This window comes from Solea senegalensis, linkage group LG1 (assembly GCF_019176455.1).
Source record: "Solea senegalensis isolate Sse05_10M linkage group LG1, IFAPA_SoseM_1, whole genome shotgun sequence".
NCBI lineage: Eukaryota > Metazoa > Chordata > Actinopteri > Pleuronectiformes > Soleidae > Solea > Solea senegalensis.
The window spans coordinates 15,791,270-15,808,440 of NC_058021.1; the positions used below are offsets into that span (position 1 = coordinate 15,791,270).

The 17,171-nt window shown below is 41.6% G+C and overlaps 1 protein-coding gene and 1 non-coding gene across 2 annotated transcripts; one reads left to right on the top strand and one right to left on the bottom strand.

Moving 5' to 3' along the window:
- Window positions 1-3,221: 3,221 nt before the first annotated feature.
- On the bottom strand, window positions 3,222-15,999 carry abhd3 (abhydrolase domain containing 3, phospholipase). The gene is made up of 9 exons (XM_044033986.1): window positions 15,207-15,999; window positions 13,297-13,460; window positions 11,509-11,691; window positions 9,971-10,016; window positions 6,498-6,610; window positions 5,961-6,134; window positions 5,573-5,621; window positions 5,314-5,479; window positions 3,222-4,814 (listed from the first exon to the last, which is right to left on the bottom strand). The coding sequence occupies exons 1-9, from the start codon at window positions 15,366-15,368 to the stop codon at window positions 4,633-4,635; spliced, it is 1,239 nt and encodes a 412-aa protein (XP_043889921.1). The 5' UTR covers window positions 15,369-15,999; the 3' UTR covers window positions 3,222-4,632.
- On the top strand, window positions 6,796-6,868 carry trnar-ccu. The gene has a single exon. It is a non-coding gene; the product is annotated as a tRNA-Arg (tRNA).
- Window positions 16,000-17,171: the final 1,172 nt, after the last annotated feature.

A 17,171-nucleotide genomic window follows, 5' to 3' on the forward strand; every position in this document is an offset into this window, starting at 1 on the left:
TTTTGCGTGTCTAATATCAACTCCATGGCTTCCACTCCCCTCCTTCTTTCCTTATCTCGTTTAGGGCTGAAACTAACGATTATTTTCATAATCGAGTCATCTGTCGATTCATTTCTCGATTAAACGAGTAATCGTTTGGTCCATAATATGGATGAATTATTGTATTATTATAAGGGTTCATTATTATTATTAGTTATGCTGTTTTGTTTATGTGTGTTTTTAGTCTGTTATACTTTTTACCTGGCACACTAACTGCATCCATCCTCAGCACCATGATACACATTTTACACTTGGGCTAGTTTCTTGTAGGATGATGGATGGTTGATTCTTAAAATGGCATCTTTTGCTGGGTTTTTATGGCACAGTATTTATTATGACCTGATACTCTATATCACTAAAAACTAAAGAAAAAAAAGATAAAAAGTTAGCAAACCTGCTCTAAAAACTAGTTTAATATTGAAAAATCAAAACTAAATAAAAACTAACACGAATGAAAAATCCAAAACGATGATGAACTTGATCACTGTCATGACCCTCTAGTTTCTCTCCTCCTTTAAGAGTGTGTCTGTGGGTGTGTCTCTGTGGTCTCAGTCAATCTCTCAGGTTGGAGCTCAGCAGCCAGGTGTCACACTGTGAGCGGCTAATTGGAAGAAGATTGGCTCACCATGAGTGGTTGAAGAGAAGAGGCCAGGACTACAAAAACCCTCCCTAACCTGCACTCAAGGCTTCCTCCTCACCTTTCCAAACGAATCCTGTGTCTTAGCTGTAATGTGTGTATTTGGATGCGTTGCTAGTGGGTATGATGTTGTGGTGTTCAGTTCATTCTGAAAACCGAAGTAAATAGATTCTTTGCTTTTGAGTTTTTTTGTGTGATAATTGTTCATTTTTAAGTTAAAAGGTAGCAGTAGTGCAGCCATCTTTGTTCCATCTCCCTTTTCCCCTGTTTCGAGTCAGGAGATGAGGTACGTTTTGGTGTCGTTTATTTATTTTCTGTTTTCTTTTTTGCAGATAAAATTAGGTTTGTGAAAGAGAAGTTTTGGTGTTTTATGTTATTTTTTGGCATTGATCCTCTCTGAAGTTAAATAAAACTGCTGCACTTTCCAGCAGACGTTGGATTTATGATGGCTTTCTTTGGAAAGATGAGGTCTAAGACACACACACACACACATTACCCTTGGTTTTCAGAGTCGTCACACTCACGGGTTGAGCAATGTTCCTTGTGATACGTCATTGACCGCAATGACCCTTTAATGTCTATGTTATTTCAGTGTTCTCTCCATGTTCTGTATACACTCAGTACTTTAAAGTCTTGCTAAAGTGTTATCATAGTAAGCCAGTGTTGCTGAAATAAATGCAAGTGCTGACCTGTCTCTAGCTCATGATTAATAATCCCCTCACTCTCTCCTCTGCGTTCAATCCCAGGTGTTTTTATTCTGCTGTGGAGTAAATCCCTTGCTCATTTGTTCCATCGCTCCTCCTCCTCCTCCTCCTCCTCTCGACGCCCCTGTAAGTCCACTGTGACCATATTCAACTACCCTTATCACTATCAAGAGCAGAAATGGCTTCATAATGGATGCCGGGGTTCTTCTGTGGTTTCACTATAAGGGCACAGGGGCATTGCTGGTCCAGGGGGCCGCCTGATTTCAACCCCTGTAAAGTAATATTAGAGCATGACTTTCCATCAACCTACAGCCCCCGCGTGATATAACACAAGGCTATTTTCAGCCAGCGGTGGCAGTCAGGATAGGATGAGGTGTAGAGGGCAAAGTTGCTGCATTCAGATTCATGCACGGCGTAATTGCTCTTGTGGTAGGAGCAGAAGGAAGCGGCGAGAACCAGAACAAGAGAGGCTTGTCTCTGAACAATGTACATTTGAAGATTTACAGACATCCGATTGTCCAGCCAAAAGAGTTCATTTACTGTTTCCAACGACTGGCTTCTCTTGATTGTGTAATTAGGGTCCAAGTGCGGAAGGACCCTATTGAAACTGAAGGAGTTATTTAAAATCTGATGCTAAACTTCCAGCCTTTTTTTTTAGTGCACACATCTTGGTCGTCTGCACTCTGACTGATCCTCACATATGAAGCCGCATCTGCAGCATTCATGATTGACAGATTCCTCCAACATTATATCCATTTTCAGACGATAACAAGGAGCATGTCGTTCCTCCCTCTTGGCAAACCCACTCTAATCACTCTCGGGCCTTCCCATAAAGCTCCACTGTCGGTATGTGAGGAGGAGGGGGTTGGGTTGGGGTGAAGGTAAAGTGCACTGCTAGAGGATTACAGTTGTCTGTGCTGCTGCAGCAATGCACATCCTATCACTGGCTAAGCCTGTTGAGTGTGGAGTGAGTCAATCCTATGGACCAAAACCCATTACTGTGATGTGAGAGGACGGGGACAGTTTGACCCTGTGTGTCATACAGTAAGCCACACCCAGTGGTTATCTCTCCCTCTCTCTCTCTGTCGCGACTCTGCAAACATGAGTGACAAATGTTTATAATTCTAGACGTAAATCCCAGAGAAAGGACGTGGTAATAATGTTGACAATATTGAGGTAATATTATGGCATTACTGTCTTTTTTCTAATACTTTTTCTTATATCATTTTCAGATAATGTAGAAATAAGGAGATATTACAGTAATCATTATACCTCTTGATGCTTTGGTTTTACAATGAAACCAAACACAAACACACTGATTCCACAGAAACTGCCACAGCTGTTTTATAGATCACGAGTCCCTGCATTAAACATAAAATAAACTGGAAAACTTCAATCTAAAGAATATGTGAATTTATTTCATATTCAACACAGTTGTTAAGATAAGAGAAAAGATAAGATAGTCCTTTATTTGTCCCGCAGAGTGGGGACATTTACATTGTTAGAGCAGCAAAGACAGTAAAGATAAAGATAATAAATAATAAACATGCATTACCAAAAAATGTACATTATATAAAGATATTAACACTAACACTATAAAAAGTTAAAATAGAATGTAGACTGTACATTATAGACTGTTTGCAATATTTTCAGTATGGAGTTGATATTTACAGTATAAATAAAGGTTGAACATGGGAAATGATATAAGTATATTGCACTTGTGTAAATTTACAATATATATTTAAATCATATTATACGTGGATAATTCACTGAAACATTATTTCCGAATTAAGTAAATAAATGAATAATAATAGTAATACATAGGCAAAGGACAAATGGAATCTGTTTAATAATTTATTAAATTCACCGTATTACACTTGTGTTGATAATGTGCATACAGTAGTACCTGCTCGTCCTACAGAGACACACGCTTATTGCTACACATGTCAAACAGAATGTTCTTTTCTTTTTATTTAGTTAAGTATTCTACACGCAGTATGTAGTGTACAAAATGAAATGACGAAAGAAACACGAACGTGCCCTCGGTGCTACATACTACGATGGGATGAGACAGAGAGACATGCTACTGAATGGACACTTGGCAGAACAAATAGACACCACAATTCCACTGAGAGCCGGCCACCAGTGGGATCAGTGCTTGTTTCATTCAACGCCAACTCATACACGGTGTAGCCAGCCAAAAGGCCGTCAATCGATGCATCTCGTAAAGCAACATCCACCACTTTGAACAGACATGACATCCTCTCTGTGCCTTACTTCATTTACATCCCCGTTATCTACGGCAGCTGCATGAAAACATGAATTCATGCCAGTTTCTGGGGAAATACTCTCATGTAATCACATGAAACAGAGTGTCTTGCATTAAGGAATTAGAGGCTATTTGGTAAAAGGTAGAATGTGTGAAAGTGAAAGTGCATGAGAAGCAGCTGGTTAGCTTAGCATAAAGAGCAGAAGCAGTTGGGAAACTCAAAATCTCAACTATATTGTGTCAAAGAAGAGAAACAACAGTCATTAAATGACAGTAAATGCAGACAAAAGGGGAGCGTCTGACAACATATGACACAGGAATAAAACACGGAAAATATGAATAAATAAAAATAAATCCCTGAGGGCTAAAAATCCTACTCACAAATAACTTTAATTGCTTTGTGATTAAAGATGATTAAAGTCTTGTGTACAGTACTTAAAGTTCAAAAGGAAATGATTGCACAAGGTAATTGCAGTTTTTGTTCATCTAGCTAATGCAACTGAGCCAAATGGGAACAGGTTCAGCTTTTCAACAGTGGAAATAAGCGTAGCATTGAGAGCACGGCTACGTACAATCGCTTGTTAACTACACGGAATAAATAAATGGATGTTGAATGCGACGTGAATGCTGCATTCAATAAGATGTGACCTTCAGATAAGAAAAGAGTAATTTTTTTTTGTTCGCTTGTCGAGCAAGAATGAGACAAAGACGGAGACGTCAGTGGAGGGAAGGTAAAAGGCAGAATTGGTTTAGTTAGGGACGAGCGAACAAAGGATGGAATGCAGTACGTGGGGATGGAGGCGAGAATGGAAGAGGAAACGGGTGGAAAGAAGGGACAAAATAATGTTAGATGGAGTTTGAAACAGGAAGGAATGAAGGATACACTGCAACAGAGATCTTTAAAAAAAAAAAAGGAAATAAAAGAAAAAGGCATTAAGGAAAACGATATGTGGAAGTAGAGCAAAAGGAAAAGTTCTCCTCAATCAGGAGAGGTCGTTGAGCCGGTTGCCGTGTTCGATGACTGCCTTAGCAAACTGCTTGAAGACTCGGTCCATGTAAGTGCTCCGCCGAGGCCAAAGGCCCTCGAGGAAGCCAATGTGGCCGCCATGACAGGTAATAAGTAGGGCGAGGTTGGGATTCTGCTTCACTGCCTCCACCGGAATGGCTGAAAAGGAGCAAAAGCATTCAGTTACTTCTTTAAAATGACTATTTCATGACATAGACAAGACATGATGAATATAAATGAACGGCTGTTATATTCCCACATGAGTGAACGATTCTGTGTTTCTCAGCAAAGCAGCGTTTAGCTCTCATGTTGCCCAGTGATATTCCAGCACTGCACACAGGAAGTGACTCGTTTTAGGGAAGACCAGATCATGGCAACAAAAACATTGTGCTAGTAAAGTGAGACGGCACCAGGTACCAGGTACTAACCCTAATGGAGAGCTGAGCTAAGTCAAGTCGTGCTAGAACTGTGCTTCTAGTACCCCACCCACCCCTGCACTGCTGCTGTATACACACAAACACTCCCTCAGTCAGGTCTGATAATATTATATTATATATATATTATATTATATTATATATATTATATATATATTATAATATTATATTATACTGGAGCTTTAAGACTCATATTACATTGGCAGCACATGGGTGGAACTCACCGTGAGACGGAGAGAAGACATCATCAGCAGCGTTCAGACACAGCATTGGCACTTGCACAGATTTCAGCCCGTGGATAGGACTGGCGTCGCGGTAGTAGTCGTCGTTGGTGGGATAACCGAACATTATGGAGGTGAACCTCTCGTCAAACTCGCGGATGGTCTTTGCCTGCGGGAGCCGAGTAATGTGATTAACCTCTTGGCCATCCCGTTTAATCAGATTAGCATTTACAGCCGAGTGTCACTGAGAATAATTACCAACCTTCATTATATGATCAATGTCGTAGCATTTTTCAAGCACCGGTCTGTGTCTGTAGGGAAGAATGAAAAAAACTAAAATGCTGACATTTGAGTTCCAAATATTCAATTAAATTGTACAACAAAACCATGACCATGCATTATACTTATAATTATAACTAATTATGTCCATGTTATATTATATTATATTATATCATACATATAACGCATATTATTCACTGTTGCCATGGTTTTTACAAATAATAAATCCAGCACCAGTGAAGTGCATTTGCAAAAACTGTAAAAAAATCAAACTATTTCCAATCATGTTATTAAAGCTCATGAAATGTTAAGCCCCGAGCACAAGAGGTGAGTTAGTGGCCACGTTAATCCCACTCCAAGCCTTGGCTGACCTGTGCACGGAGGCTTGCAGACAGCTAGTGAGGTAGGAGTTGAAGAGGAATCGATCCAAGGGTTTTTCCAGCGAGGCGGTGCACTCAAACACATCCCAGCCCGCTGAGAAGACTGCGACACCTTTCAGGCAGGTTTTCCGGCCCTTACGCCCCAAATAATTGGCCAACATCATCCTAGGAAAGGTCGGGAGACAAGAGGAAAATTGGGGCATGTGACATGCTTCATTACCTATTTTTCTCTAAGTGAGAACATCATTTACAATTGAAAAAGAAATGAAGCTAGCAATTGAGACCCTTAACTTGCCAGGAAAATGTTTACAGATGTTATACATCGAGTGAGAAGCTCATTTTGAAGCCCATTGACTTCCATTGAATGGTCTCTATTCAATAATGAGACTGGAAGACCTCTGAGTTTTGCTCATAATGCAGCGTTAGTTGCAGTCTCATTATCCACAGACCGAGTCATCACCAAATTTGTCTTGTCAGCAATATTGTGTCTGAATGGCCCAGTCAGCTGTTAGTGAGTGGCTTCATTACCCGCCCATGGACACTCCTGCAGCCATGATTGGAGCAGCTTCATTGGTCCTCTGGACGTGCTCAATAACAGTCTCCAGGTCCTCTGTATTGGCTGCACAGTAGGTCCTCGGGGTCTAGGTGGGATAAACGGGACAAAACTCATGCTGTTTACTGATGACTATACGTTATTTTTATGTATATTCAATTACTTTATAATTGAATGGGTTAATTCCTCTTGTCAGGTATGGACCAAACTGAACTTCTTAACAAATATTCAAGAATTAAACAGTGATGTGAAAATATGTGAACTGCTGACATAGCCCCAGTGGCCTAATGGATAAGGCACTGGCCTCCTAAGCCAGGGATTGTGGGTTCAAGTCCCATCTGGGGTGAGACATGTCATGTCTATAATGTTGATGGTAATGAATCTGTTGCTCTTTGTCTCATTAAATTACCAGTTGTGGCAGCCCGTGGCCAAGTGGAAAGGGAACTTGACTTGTAACCAGAGGGTTGCCGGTTCAAATCCCCACCCGGCCAGCATTGGGGGTTGGGTACCCCAATGCTCCCCCGGCGCCACTCAGTGAGGCAGCCCACTGCTCCTAATACTAGGATGGGTCAAAATGCAGAGGAATACTTTCCCTAAGGGGATTAATAAAAAAAACTAACTTTAAATAGTAGCTAATTAATGTAATGCTATTTTGAGTCTTCTTCCTAAATATTACATGAAATTGTTGTTGGATTAATGTTTAACTCCGTTGTCTGCTGAATGCTAATGCTAATATTACCAAGGACATGATATTATTAAGGTGTTTATAGTGAATAAGAGCTGTGAGGTAAAATAACCTGAGACTTGAGCTGGAATTCTCAGGAGACTATTGATTCGTGGCTTATCAATCCTGGTCCTCTGGGCAGTCTGCCCTGCATGTTTTAGATGTTTCCCTGCTCCAGCACACCTAATTCAAATTGTCAGCTCGTCATTGAGCTCCGCAGATGCCTGATAACAATCCATTCAAGGTTCCAGATAAACGTTATTGTCTCAGAGGGGAATTTGTCCTGGACAGCAGTGCCACTGCGGACGACGCTCCAATGAAAAACAAAATCAAATCAGGTGTGTTGGAGCAGGGGAACATCGAGAACATGCAGGGCAGCAGTTCACTGGGGAAGTACCGGATTCACGCAGAAACTCAGGTAAAACTCCGTCAAACTCCTGCTTTTCTTGCTCTGTTATGATTCTTAGGCCATAGAAGAGCAGAAATCACAACACAGGAAGTAAGACACCGATAGTTATGCTGAGCAACTCCACAGGAAAGTGTTTTTAAAGAGACTGAGAAGTCGGGGCGTACTCGCACTCAGAACAGCTTTTGAGGCAGGGAGCATCTTAGACGCGGTGTTTCAGTGTAAAGTGCTTTCTCATTTTAACCTTGGACAGTGGACACTGCAGAGAAAACACTCACAGGAGCGTTTATTTACTAGATCACTGGTATGGATTAGAATTCCAGCTCAAATAAGGGAGAACATTTCCTCCTAAGCACTAAGGTTTCATGGAATTCCCCACTGTTCTCACTACAATGATGCTGGGAGACACAAGAGAGACATGATTTTCATTGGTATTTATTCATTTAATTAGCACTGACTGGTAAACTACAATCAATAGAGTACCTATTGATATTACTGCACCGATCAAACTCTCTGACTTCATCAGTCGTGCTCATCCGACTGTCTTCTTTCACATGGAAAAGCTGCTTTCTCTTTTAGTTTAGCTGACTCATGAAACAATATACAGCACACTCGTATATTCAGTACACATCCTCCCTTTGGACATTTTAGAAATATGATCGTGAAGTCTTCCAGCTTCCATTTGCAACTGTTAAGTGTAATCTGTTTTAATGCCCTCTATTACATTCTGGGCATTCAGCTCTGCCAAACTGTTGCGATTCAAATATCTGTACTGCATTTATTTATGCGTGTCTCTGGTGTTATTGCTTGTACTCTCTCTCTTCATCATTGTACATTCTCAGTCATTTGTTGAGTTGAATGTACAGATATGCCCAAAGCAGGCTGCGTGACAGTGGAAACTTCACTGCAGCGGAGACAGAATAAGACAAAGACAACAGCGGGACACAGATCAGCCGCTGATTCAGATTTATGCCCACTGAGAGGAACATTAGATGGACTGTGGACAATCCCCCGCCGGCGATGAGACAACATTTGTGTGTTGGATGAGCTCTCGGTGTGGCAGAGTCGTGATGATATGATTAGATCACTATCCGATGCTGTATTTCAACGCCCCGTCCTTACAAAGGCTTTTACTGTAAATAACAAAAAACGTGATCCAATGAATCAAGCTGATTTGTGAGGACATCAACATTTTTCAAAATAAAACACAGAGAGCACCGTATTTGCGAGTGATCATTTTTGAGTGGGGGGAAAACTAATGGAAATCCTCGCAGCTAAGTTTCATAGACCTCATGTGAGCAACTGTATAAAGAGAGTTCTCTAAAAGTTGTATTCAGCACATTGATATCTACTCGTGTATTGGATATCAGACATTTTCACTGTGCAGTTTTAAAGAAAACTATTGAATCAAAACCAGTTCTGACCAGGACTGATTAGGTTGTGTCCAGGAAATCTATGGCTACTACCATACTGCCAATCAGTCATTTTTACTGTACAGTTTTTGAGAAATGTCAAGGTAAATGTACGTTTCAAAGTTGATATTTTGATTTAAAACGTGCGAATATGAGACTCTTAACTCAAAATCTCTGTCTGATATCCAGTGCACTAGTAGATATCGGTGTACAGTTGCTCAAAGTCCAGTTATTAGGTCTCTAAAGCATAGATTTTCACAATACTCGTGCACTCGAAGACACGGTGCTCTCAGTGTTTTTATTTTGAAAGCCGGATCTCTTACAAATCAGCCTTAGTCATTGGATCACAGGCTTTTTACTGTACAAGCCTTTGTAAGGAGGGCTTTAAAATTCAGAGTCAGATAGTTTGACCACGGAGAGAGAGAGAGAGTGTCAGATAGCTTGACCGCAGTACGATTAGATCAGGGGGAGACAGCCGTGTGCATAAAGGACGTGCCTCTGTTCCAATAGTGCAGCGATCGGGAGCTCAGGCCCATTTTGTTGGCTAAATATACCCGGGTGTAAAAGGACAGATTAAGCCAGGTGTCGGAACAGCACGTGCATGACGAGGTCATATTTCAGCGGGCTATGGATTAAAATACAGTATCTGCCTGAAATGTAATCCCCGCTGTCCGACAACATTGTCTGTGCGGCATCTCACTCGGCTCCCTGTGTGCTCCATGACACGAGTGCAACAAACAGATGCTGTGTGGATGGACAGAAGGACAACTTGACTTGGGAAGCTGTCAATATGTCCTTAACGGTCCTTTTCATATACCGTGTACACGTGTATGTCTGCGTCTCCGAAAAACACATGACAAAATGGACGAACGCGAGGCGAAAGGTTGAAGAGGCTGAGGCTCTTACCAGCAATGTTTCACCGGAAACGCCTCTGTTGTTGAACACCACACATCTGAAACAAACAAAACAGTTTATTCTAATTATTCTAAGTCTCAGTGTTGGCTCCATTATTCACTATATCTATTCATTATAACTGAAACAAGCTCATTGAGAGCTAAAGCAAAAAGTCCATTGATCCATCCGTTTGGTGGACTGAAAATTAAGCATTTTTTTGAAATGTTAAAAGTCCAGTATGAAAGAATTAGTGACACTAAAAGGTGAGACTACAGTGAAAACATTCTTTCATAACAACAACCCCCCCACCCTTTCTGCTGTTTCTTAGCTCTTCTTTCTTCATTTGCATCGTAAGATTCTGCTTTTTTTTCCAGTGCAAGATGGTGGCCTCCATAAAGCAAGGCCCTTGCCTAGGTACATATAAAAACATCCAATAATACACCTATGTGAACATAGTTATGTGTAGCACATTCAAAAAGATTCTTAAATGTTACACACTGGACCATTTAAGTGTTCTTTTAAAGCAAAAGGGAAGTAAAGGTGAGGTAAGTACCTGTGAGTTTTGGACTGCTGTCATGAAGATATCACCTTGGGTTTTAAGAGCATATAATTAGCATTTTTCTTCACTATTTTTGCGGTGTGATAATATTCATCAGGCCTATGAAAGTTAGACGGTTAAAAAGCAATGAAAATATCGAACATGTCATTTTAAACTGTAATTCCAGCAAAATTGATTGGATTACCCAGATTGTCAGATCGTCATTTTCGCAGGTCCTGATGTGCACATAATCAGAGTTCTCGTGCATGGCAAGGCCCTCAAATAGAAAGTGAAAGAGGAGGGGGAAAAAAGAATGATCGCAGTTGTGATCGCTAAGTAGAGGCACAGCTGTGTGAAGATCACTGCGTTAGAGCAGAGGCCTCAGCATCTCTCCTTGGCCCATGTTGTTTTTTTATCTGATGGGAGTCAGACTTGCTGTTTCCATCCGTGTTACTCAGCAGTGGGGAGGGGCCAAGAGGAGAAGGGTGGTGGGGTCTGACAGACAGACACACACATACACAAACTGCAGCATAGACCAGGATGCTGTTCTATGCTAAGCTGCAAAGCTTGTACAAGGATAAGCTGTAATTCATTAAGCTACACCAACAGGGGCGAGCGGTGGATGATGCTGAGTTTGCCAACTCTCTTCCCTTCCCTCCCCAAATCTGGGTGAAAGAGTGAATGCAGAGAATGCAGAAAGGACCACTTGGAGATGGAGAAAGAAACTGCCTCCCTTTGCAACTCTTCAAACTCGTGCTACGTTTGTCCTTTTGCAGAAGTAGCTCGTCACACAAAGCTTAGCAATACTTCATGTGTGCAACTGACTGCAAATCAACAGCGAGCAGCCATCATCCGTGCACTTCTGTAAAGTTAGAATCAACCCCGGTGCGACAGTGGCGTTATTATCAAAAGAAGATCAATTGGTACACAAGGCACAGTAATGTCAGGGTTTTTTTGTGATTCAGTGCCCTGAGTGTGTGCTCAGTGCTGGACCTCAGCCAGGACCACCCACCTATAGCCCAGATCCCGGCTCTGTTGGACCATGTGCAGGATGTAGGACTCTCGGCTGGTACCGGTCAGACCGGGGAGAAGGAGGACTGTGGGCCTGGTCGCAGGGTTGGGATGAGAGAGGCTGTCATCATTGTCAAACCAGTCCAAAGAGATCTGTCCTCCATCTGCTGCCTTAATAAGCTCACTGTATAGAGACGAGCGGGACATGCAAGTCAGCAATGCGGACATTTCTGTACATTATCATCAGTCTGTGTGAGTTCAGTCAAATGTGTTCATGTATGCACACCAGCGCGGGCAAAGACTGATCAGATTAAAGCACTCATACATTTAGGGCTAACTGCACATCTGCTCACTAAATGATCATAAAAAAAGTCAATGATATTCTGCTTCCATCCTTTGTGCATTTGATTCTCTCTGTTCAGGTTCAGAGCGTTCTCCAACAGCTGCCTCATTTCCCTCGTGATCAGCAACGCACAGCAAGTAGAGGAGGAGGAAGGCACTGCACCAGTGGGTTCTCATGCTCAATCACTTTCTGTACAACTGCAGCCCGGCTGGCAGATGAGGTAATTCATCCCCAGCACCAGTGCATTTTAAAAACCTGCACTGCACACAAACACAGGCAGCGGCGCATGAGCCAACTTGGCAGCACCGGTGGTAAAGACATCAGCGTGAAATTACAGAACCGCCATGGATTATGCACCTGCCTTTAAAGTCGGTGTGGGGGGAGGGGAGGAGGAGGAGGAGGGGGCGTCCCGAGTGTCCGTTGCATAAAGCTGGAGGCGAACTGCAGCCAGTCGTCAGCTCGGACGACAGGGAGAGTGAAATTTCACCCAGACTGCGTATATAAGACAAATCAGGACAGTTTGCACAGTGTCTGTCATTGAGTTGACCTGATGTAACTCCATTATGTGGGGATGCCCTAATGTCCCCGAGGGATATGTGATAATAACTTGGGCAAATGTGACTATTAATTATATTTAATACCAAAGACTGTAGTTGGACTATAGGATGGATACTGTCGGAATAATGCGTAGAGCTAAATGTATACCATGGCAATAATAGTTAAAGAGAGGAAATAAAAACTGCAACAAACAACATGAAACATGCACTATTATTAGTAGTAGTAGTAGTAGTATTACGTGGAACAATTTTGATTAATACCAAAATGCTTAGTCTTAAGTGACTTCATATAAATTAATGTTAAGGTTGAGGTATACAAGTTATGTTCAAGTTGAATAAAACAAAACATTTACATGATGTGACTTTTTTCTCTCTTTTAATTCAACTCTAACTAACTGCAACAGCACTTGACTTCATCACATATTAAATATACATTTTGTTCTGTGTACACACGCACGTACACAAGCCAAGTATGTAACGGAACACGTGAACCGAACTGTGTGAGAATCTTAACAGTAATGATTAAAAAAAAAAAAAATCAGGTTCTGTTCATTCCTTTTAATCTCCTTTACACCCAGGAGCCAAGACACAGTGGCACTTACAGTAATCTTTAACAGAATGTACATTATCAAGCAGCGGGGAAGAGCGATCAAAGCCTGGGATTTGTTTCCAGCTGTGAAACTGGAAACAAAGAAATCAAAGACGCAGTACAGTTCATGTACGGACGAACTTGTTTGATATAATTATCAGTGACACTGTGAGTGAGTTACAGTGCACATCAGAAACACACACAAAATGCCATCTGCTTGCAAATACAAACACATTTAGTGTGTAAACAGGAACAACTCAAAGTTTGATAATCGGTACATCAGTTACGGTGATAACTTACTTTCTGTAAACAACCCGAGGTTTCGCTGTGAGAAAAGGTCTCAGCAGAGTCTGGATGCGGCTTTCCCAGCACCAAAAGGTGGGGTAGTAGGTTTCTGACACCACCGGACAATGGTCCCTCAGGAACTGGCAGAAGTTCTTACCCCCCGAGATAAGCTGCGGTTTCTGGAAAACACATGTGTGAGGCAGTTTGAGTCAAAATCATGACACTTTTGTATACAGTACATGCAGATGGATTCCTCCAATATGCATTTTAGATTTGACCTTATTGATACCACACTCGGGCACGTGAGTTTTCCTCCTACATGACCAAAAACTTGCAGAAGTTTATTTGGACACTCTAAGTTGCCCCTAGTTGTAAGTGAATGGGTACAAATGTACAGATAATGTGTTATGAGTAGTCACAGGAGTAGTTTAACTCTATTTCTTTGTAGCATTAAGGTAACGTCGATGTTAATTAGATTAGATAACTCGAGCAAGGTTTTTCTAAGCACTTCAGAACTTTCTGGTGCAGAGTGTCTTTATTGGTGGAATAGCAGATCATTGACCAAAGGGTATAAAAAAGACCTGCAACCTCTACTTTCACAATGGATGAGGATGGACTATGATAGTGATAAGGTTATTCATTTAACAGTTGCTTCACACTAAATACGAACGTGGTTCAGTGAGAGACAAAGGGCAAATTAGCAGAACAGCAGCAAAAAAAGTCAGAGGGTAATAAAATAAAGTTATATAATAAGAACGCAGCAGGACACTGCGGCAGTTTCAGCTGTTTAATCTGAGGTGGTGTGAGGCGTCTGTCTAACTTTGCAAGTTTTTTTTTTTTATGCAGTTTTGAAACACATCACAGTGACTCTCACATCTCATCACATGATGAGGTATGAAGTGACGAGTTAAGAGCGCAATTCAGACTGGGAAAGCACTACGTCAGTGAATTTAATAAACCTCAGCATTTGGAATTATTTGGATAGATAGATAGACAGACAGACAGATGGATGGGTTTTTTTCTATGGCAGGTGCCATTTAACAAAATGATACAGTAAGTACACATTTATTAAATAACGTGTTCTAATGTTCTAATAATGAATATAATAATGTAAACCTACTCTATCTGCCAATTAGGTACATGATAATAATATATAATATGTAAGATAGATATTAAATAACAGATGTGGGTCCTTCTATGGTAAAAGTCAGTTTAACAATAACATGAATGACACAGTAAGTATACATTAATTAAATAAATAACACATATGGTGTAATAATAACTAATAATAGATCATATTATAACTAAATGAGAAAAGTAATTTTTGTCAAAGTTTTGAATGAGATTTTGACATTCAAAGTTTTTCTGACTAATCAGCCTTCAAGTCTCTGAGAAGGACATTTGTAAACCTACACTGTCTGCTGATTAGGTAAATAATATCATATCTAATATTTATAATAATAATAATAATAATGATAGATACATTTGTTGCCAACGATGCAGTAAATTCTTCCCTCTTTTCCCCACAGTCAATGTCGGTGTGGTTTGTGTTTAAACCTGACCGCAGCCTCCGGTGTGACTTTGTGCCCAACACGCCATCTTACTGTCCAGCATCCCATAACCGGCGCCGCTAATTGTATCGCTATGCATTCATTTAATGCAGTTATAAGTGTTATTGCTCATGGATGGAGGAGAATACTCATGATCCAAAGCAAGTTTTCCTCTGCCTGACATCATCAGCATCATCGCCTCTCTTCCACATGTGCAGCTAACGGCTGCGGAATCGGCGAACCGGTTCAGGAGCGAAACGTCCATCTATGACGTGCCTCACACCTCTGTTTCACCAGCTGTGTGTGTGTGTGTGTGTGTGTGTGTGTGTGTTAGACGGCTTCGCCTCATTAAATCTTGTTTGCGGAGCGACTCACCTTCGCTACTGAGATCAAGTAGTAGCAGGTGTAGGCTGCGCTAAAGCCCAGCACCAGGGACAGCCCCACTCCCGAGCCGAAGAGTCCAACTTTCACCTGATTCTCCAGATAATGCGACAGGTCCCGGGTCAAAATGTTGAAATTGAAGTCCAGCGAGATCATCGCAAAGGTCCCGGTTGTTGTTGTTTCGCCTCCGGTGTGCAGCAAGGACAGCGGCCAGCTCTGTGGATGTTCAGCTCAGCTGTGTGTCAGTCTGCGAGCCTTCAGTGAAGGAGACAGTCAAGGACCTCATGTAACTGAACCGGCGAGTGGTGGCGCTCTCTGACCACCTATCACTGCGCACAGTCCAGCACACAGTCGCCCCCTGCAGGCCACAGGCCACATGTGCATGCTCGGTGCGGTCAGGCACTGGGACAGTGGGGATCATGTGGAAACCAAGCCTTTTCAAATGGCGGCCTGGGGGCCACATTTGGCCGTAGAGCAACCCCTGAGTGGCCCAGTCTGTGGTCCCACCAGAAACACTGAGAGAAAAAAACTAGACAAACATGTGTCACTGTCTCTACATAAATGCCCACAGCAGCACTGACCATGAATGCAGCACTAAGAGGTTTGATAGCACTGACAGTTATTTTATATTCTGCACTCTCACATCATATCTTATGTTATTTCAAAGATAAACAAATACTGTTGCTTACATTTAGATTCTATGGGTGAGGGTTCATTCCTTCGAGTTGCAAATGTGCGTCAAATATGACAAACACATTTATATATGTGTAATGTGTGTATACTTGTGCGATTTATTTAAATGGTTTTCAGTTTTTTATACTGTAGTAAAGGGAGTAATTCGGCCTTTTCTTAAATCTTAGAATGAGTTGATGACATTATTTTGTCCGTGGATCAGTGGTAGACCAGGTCGTCTTTCAACTGAAAGGTCAAGGGTACAGTCCAAAGCTCCTGTAGTCACATCGTCACAAATTAATTGGTGTGAATGCGTCTACACACCCAAAATAATCAATTTTTGATGTATTTATTTATAATAATAAAGCTCCAGTGTGTATCTTCTGTCACCAAAACACTTCCCTCCCAGGCTCCATGCCACAGGTGATCCTGCACAGATTTCTCTCGGTCCATATTCCGACAGTTCTCTTTCAACATTTGATTCAACTCGCATGTTTTCAGGAAACCATAGATAATAATAATTCCTGAACCTGAAGTTCACTGCCATCTCAGTTTAATTTCAAAGGCAAAAGTCCAGGACAATCAAGCCATTCTGATGAGGCATTCCAAAATATGGCAGAATTGACCTCTATTGTAACACAATTTAGACCCGTTTCCACAAGCAAATGCCTCTTCTTAAAGCAGTTTTCATGCAAAGCAAATAAAGAGAAGCAAGAAAATGCAGTTCGCTATACATGTAGGGCTGAAACAATTACTCCAATAATCGATTACTAAATGAATCGTCAGTTATTTTGATAATCAGTTTATCATTATTAAAAACAAGATTTCTGACTGTTTTAGCTTCTTAAAATAAATTAAATACAATTTCATGGAGGGCCACACGGTGGTGTAGTGGTTAGCACTCTCGCCAGTGCTAACCACTACAGCAAGAAGACCCGGTTCGAGCCCCAGTTGGAACAAGAGCCTTTCTGCATAGAGTTTGCATGTTCTCCCCGTGTGTGCGTGGGTTCTCTCCGGGTTCTCCGGCTTCCTCCCACAGTCCAAAAACATGCAATGTGGGGATTAGGTAAATTGGACACTCTAAACTGACCGTAGGAGTGAGTGTGAGAGTGAATGGTTGTTTGTCTCTTGCTGTGTGTGGCCCTGCGATGGACTGGCGAACTGTCCAGGGTGTACCCCGCCTATCACCCGATGTAGCTGAGATTGGCCCAGCATTGAAGTATTTTCAATGTTTGATCTCTGTGTTTATGTTTGTGAGAGCACTTTAGTTCCATTTGAATGTGACAC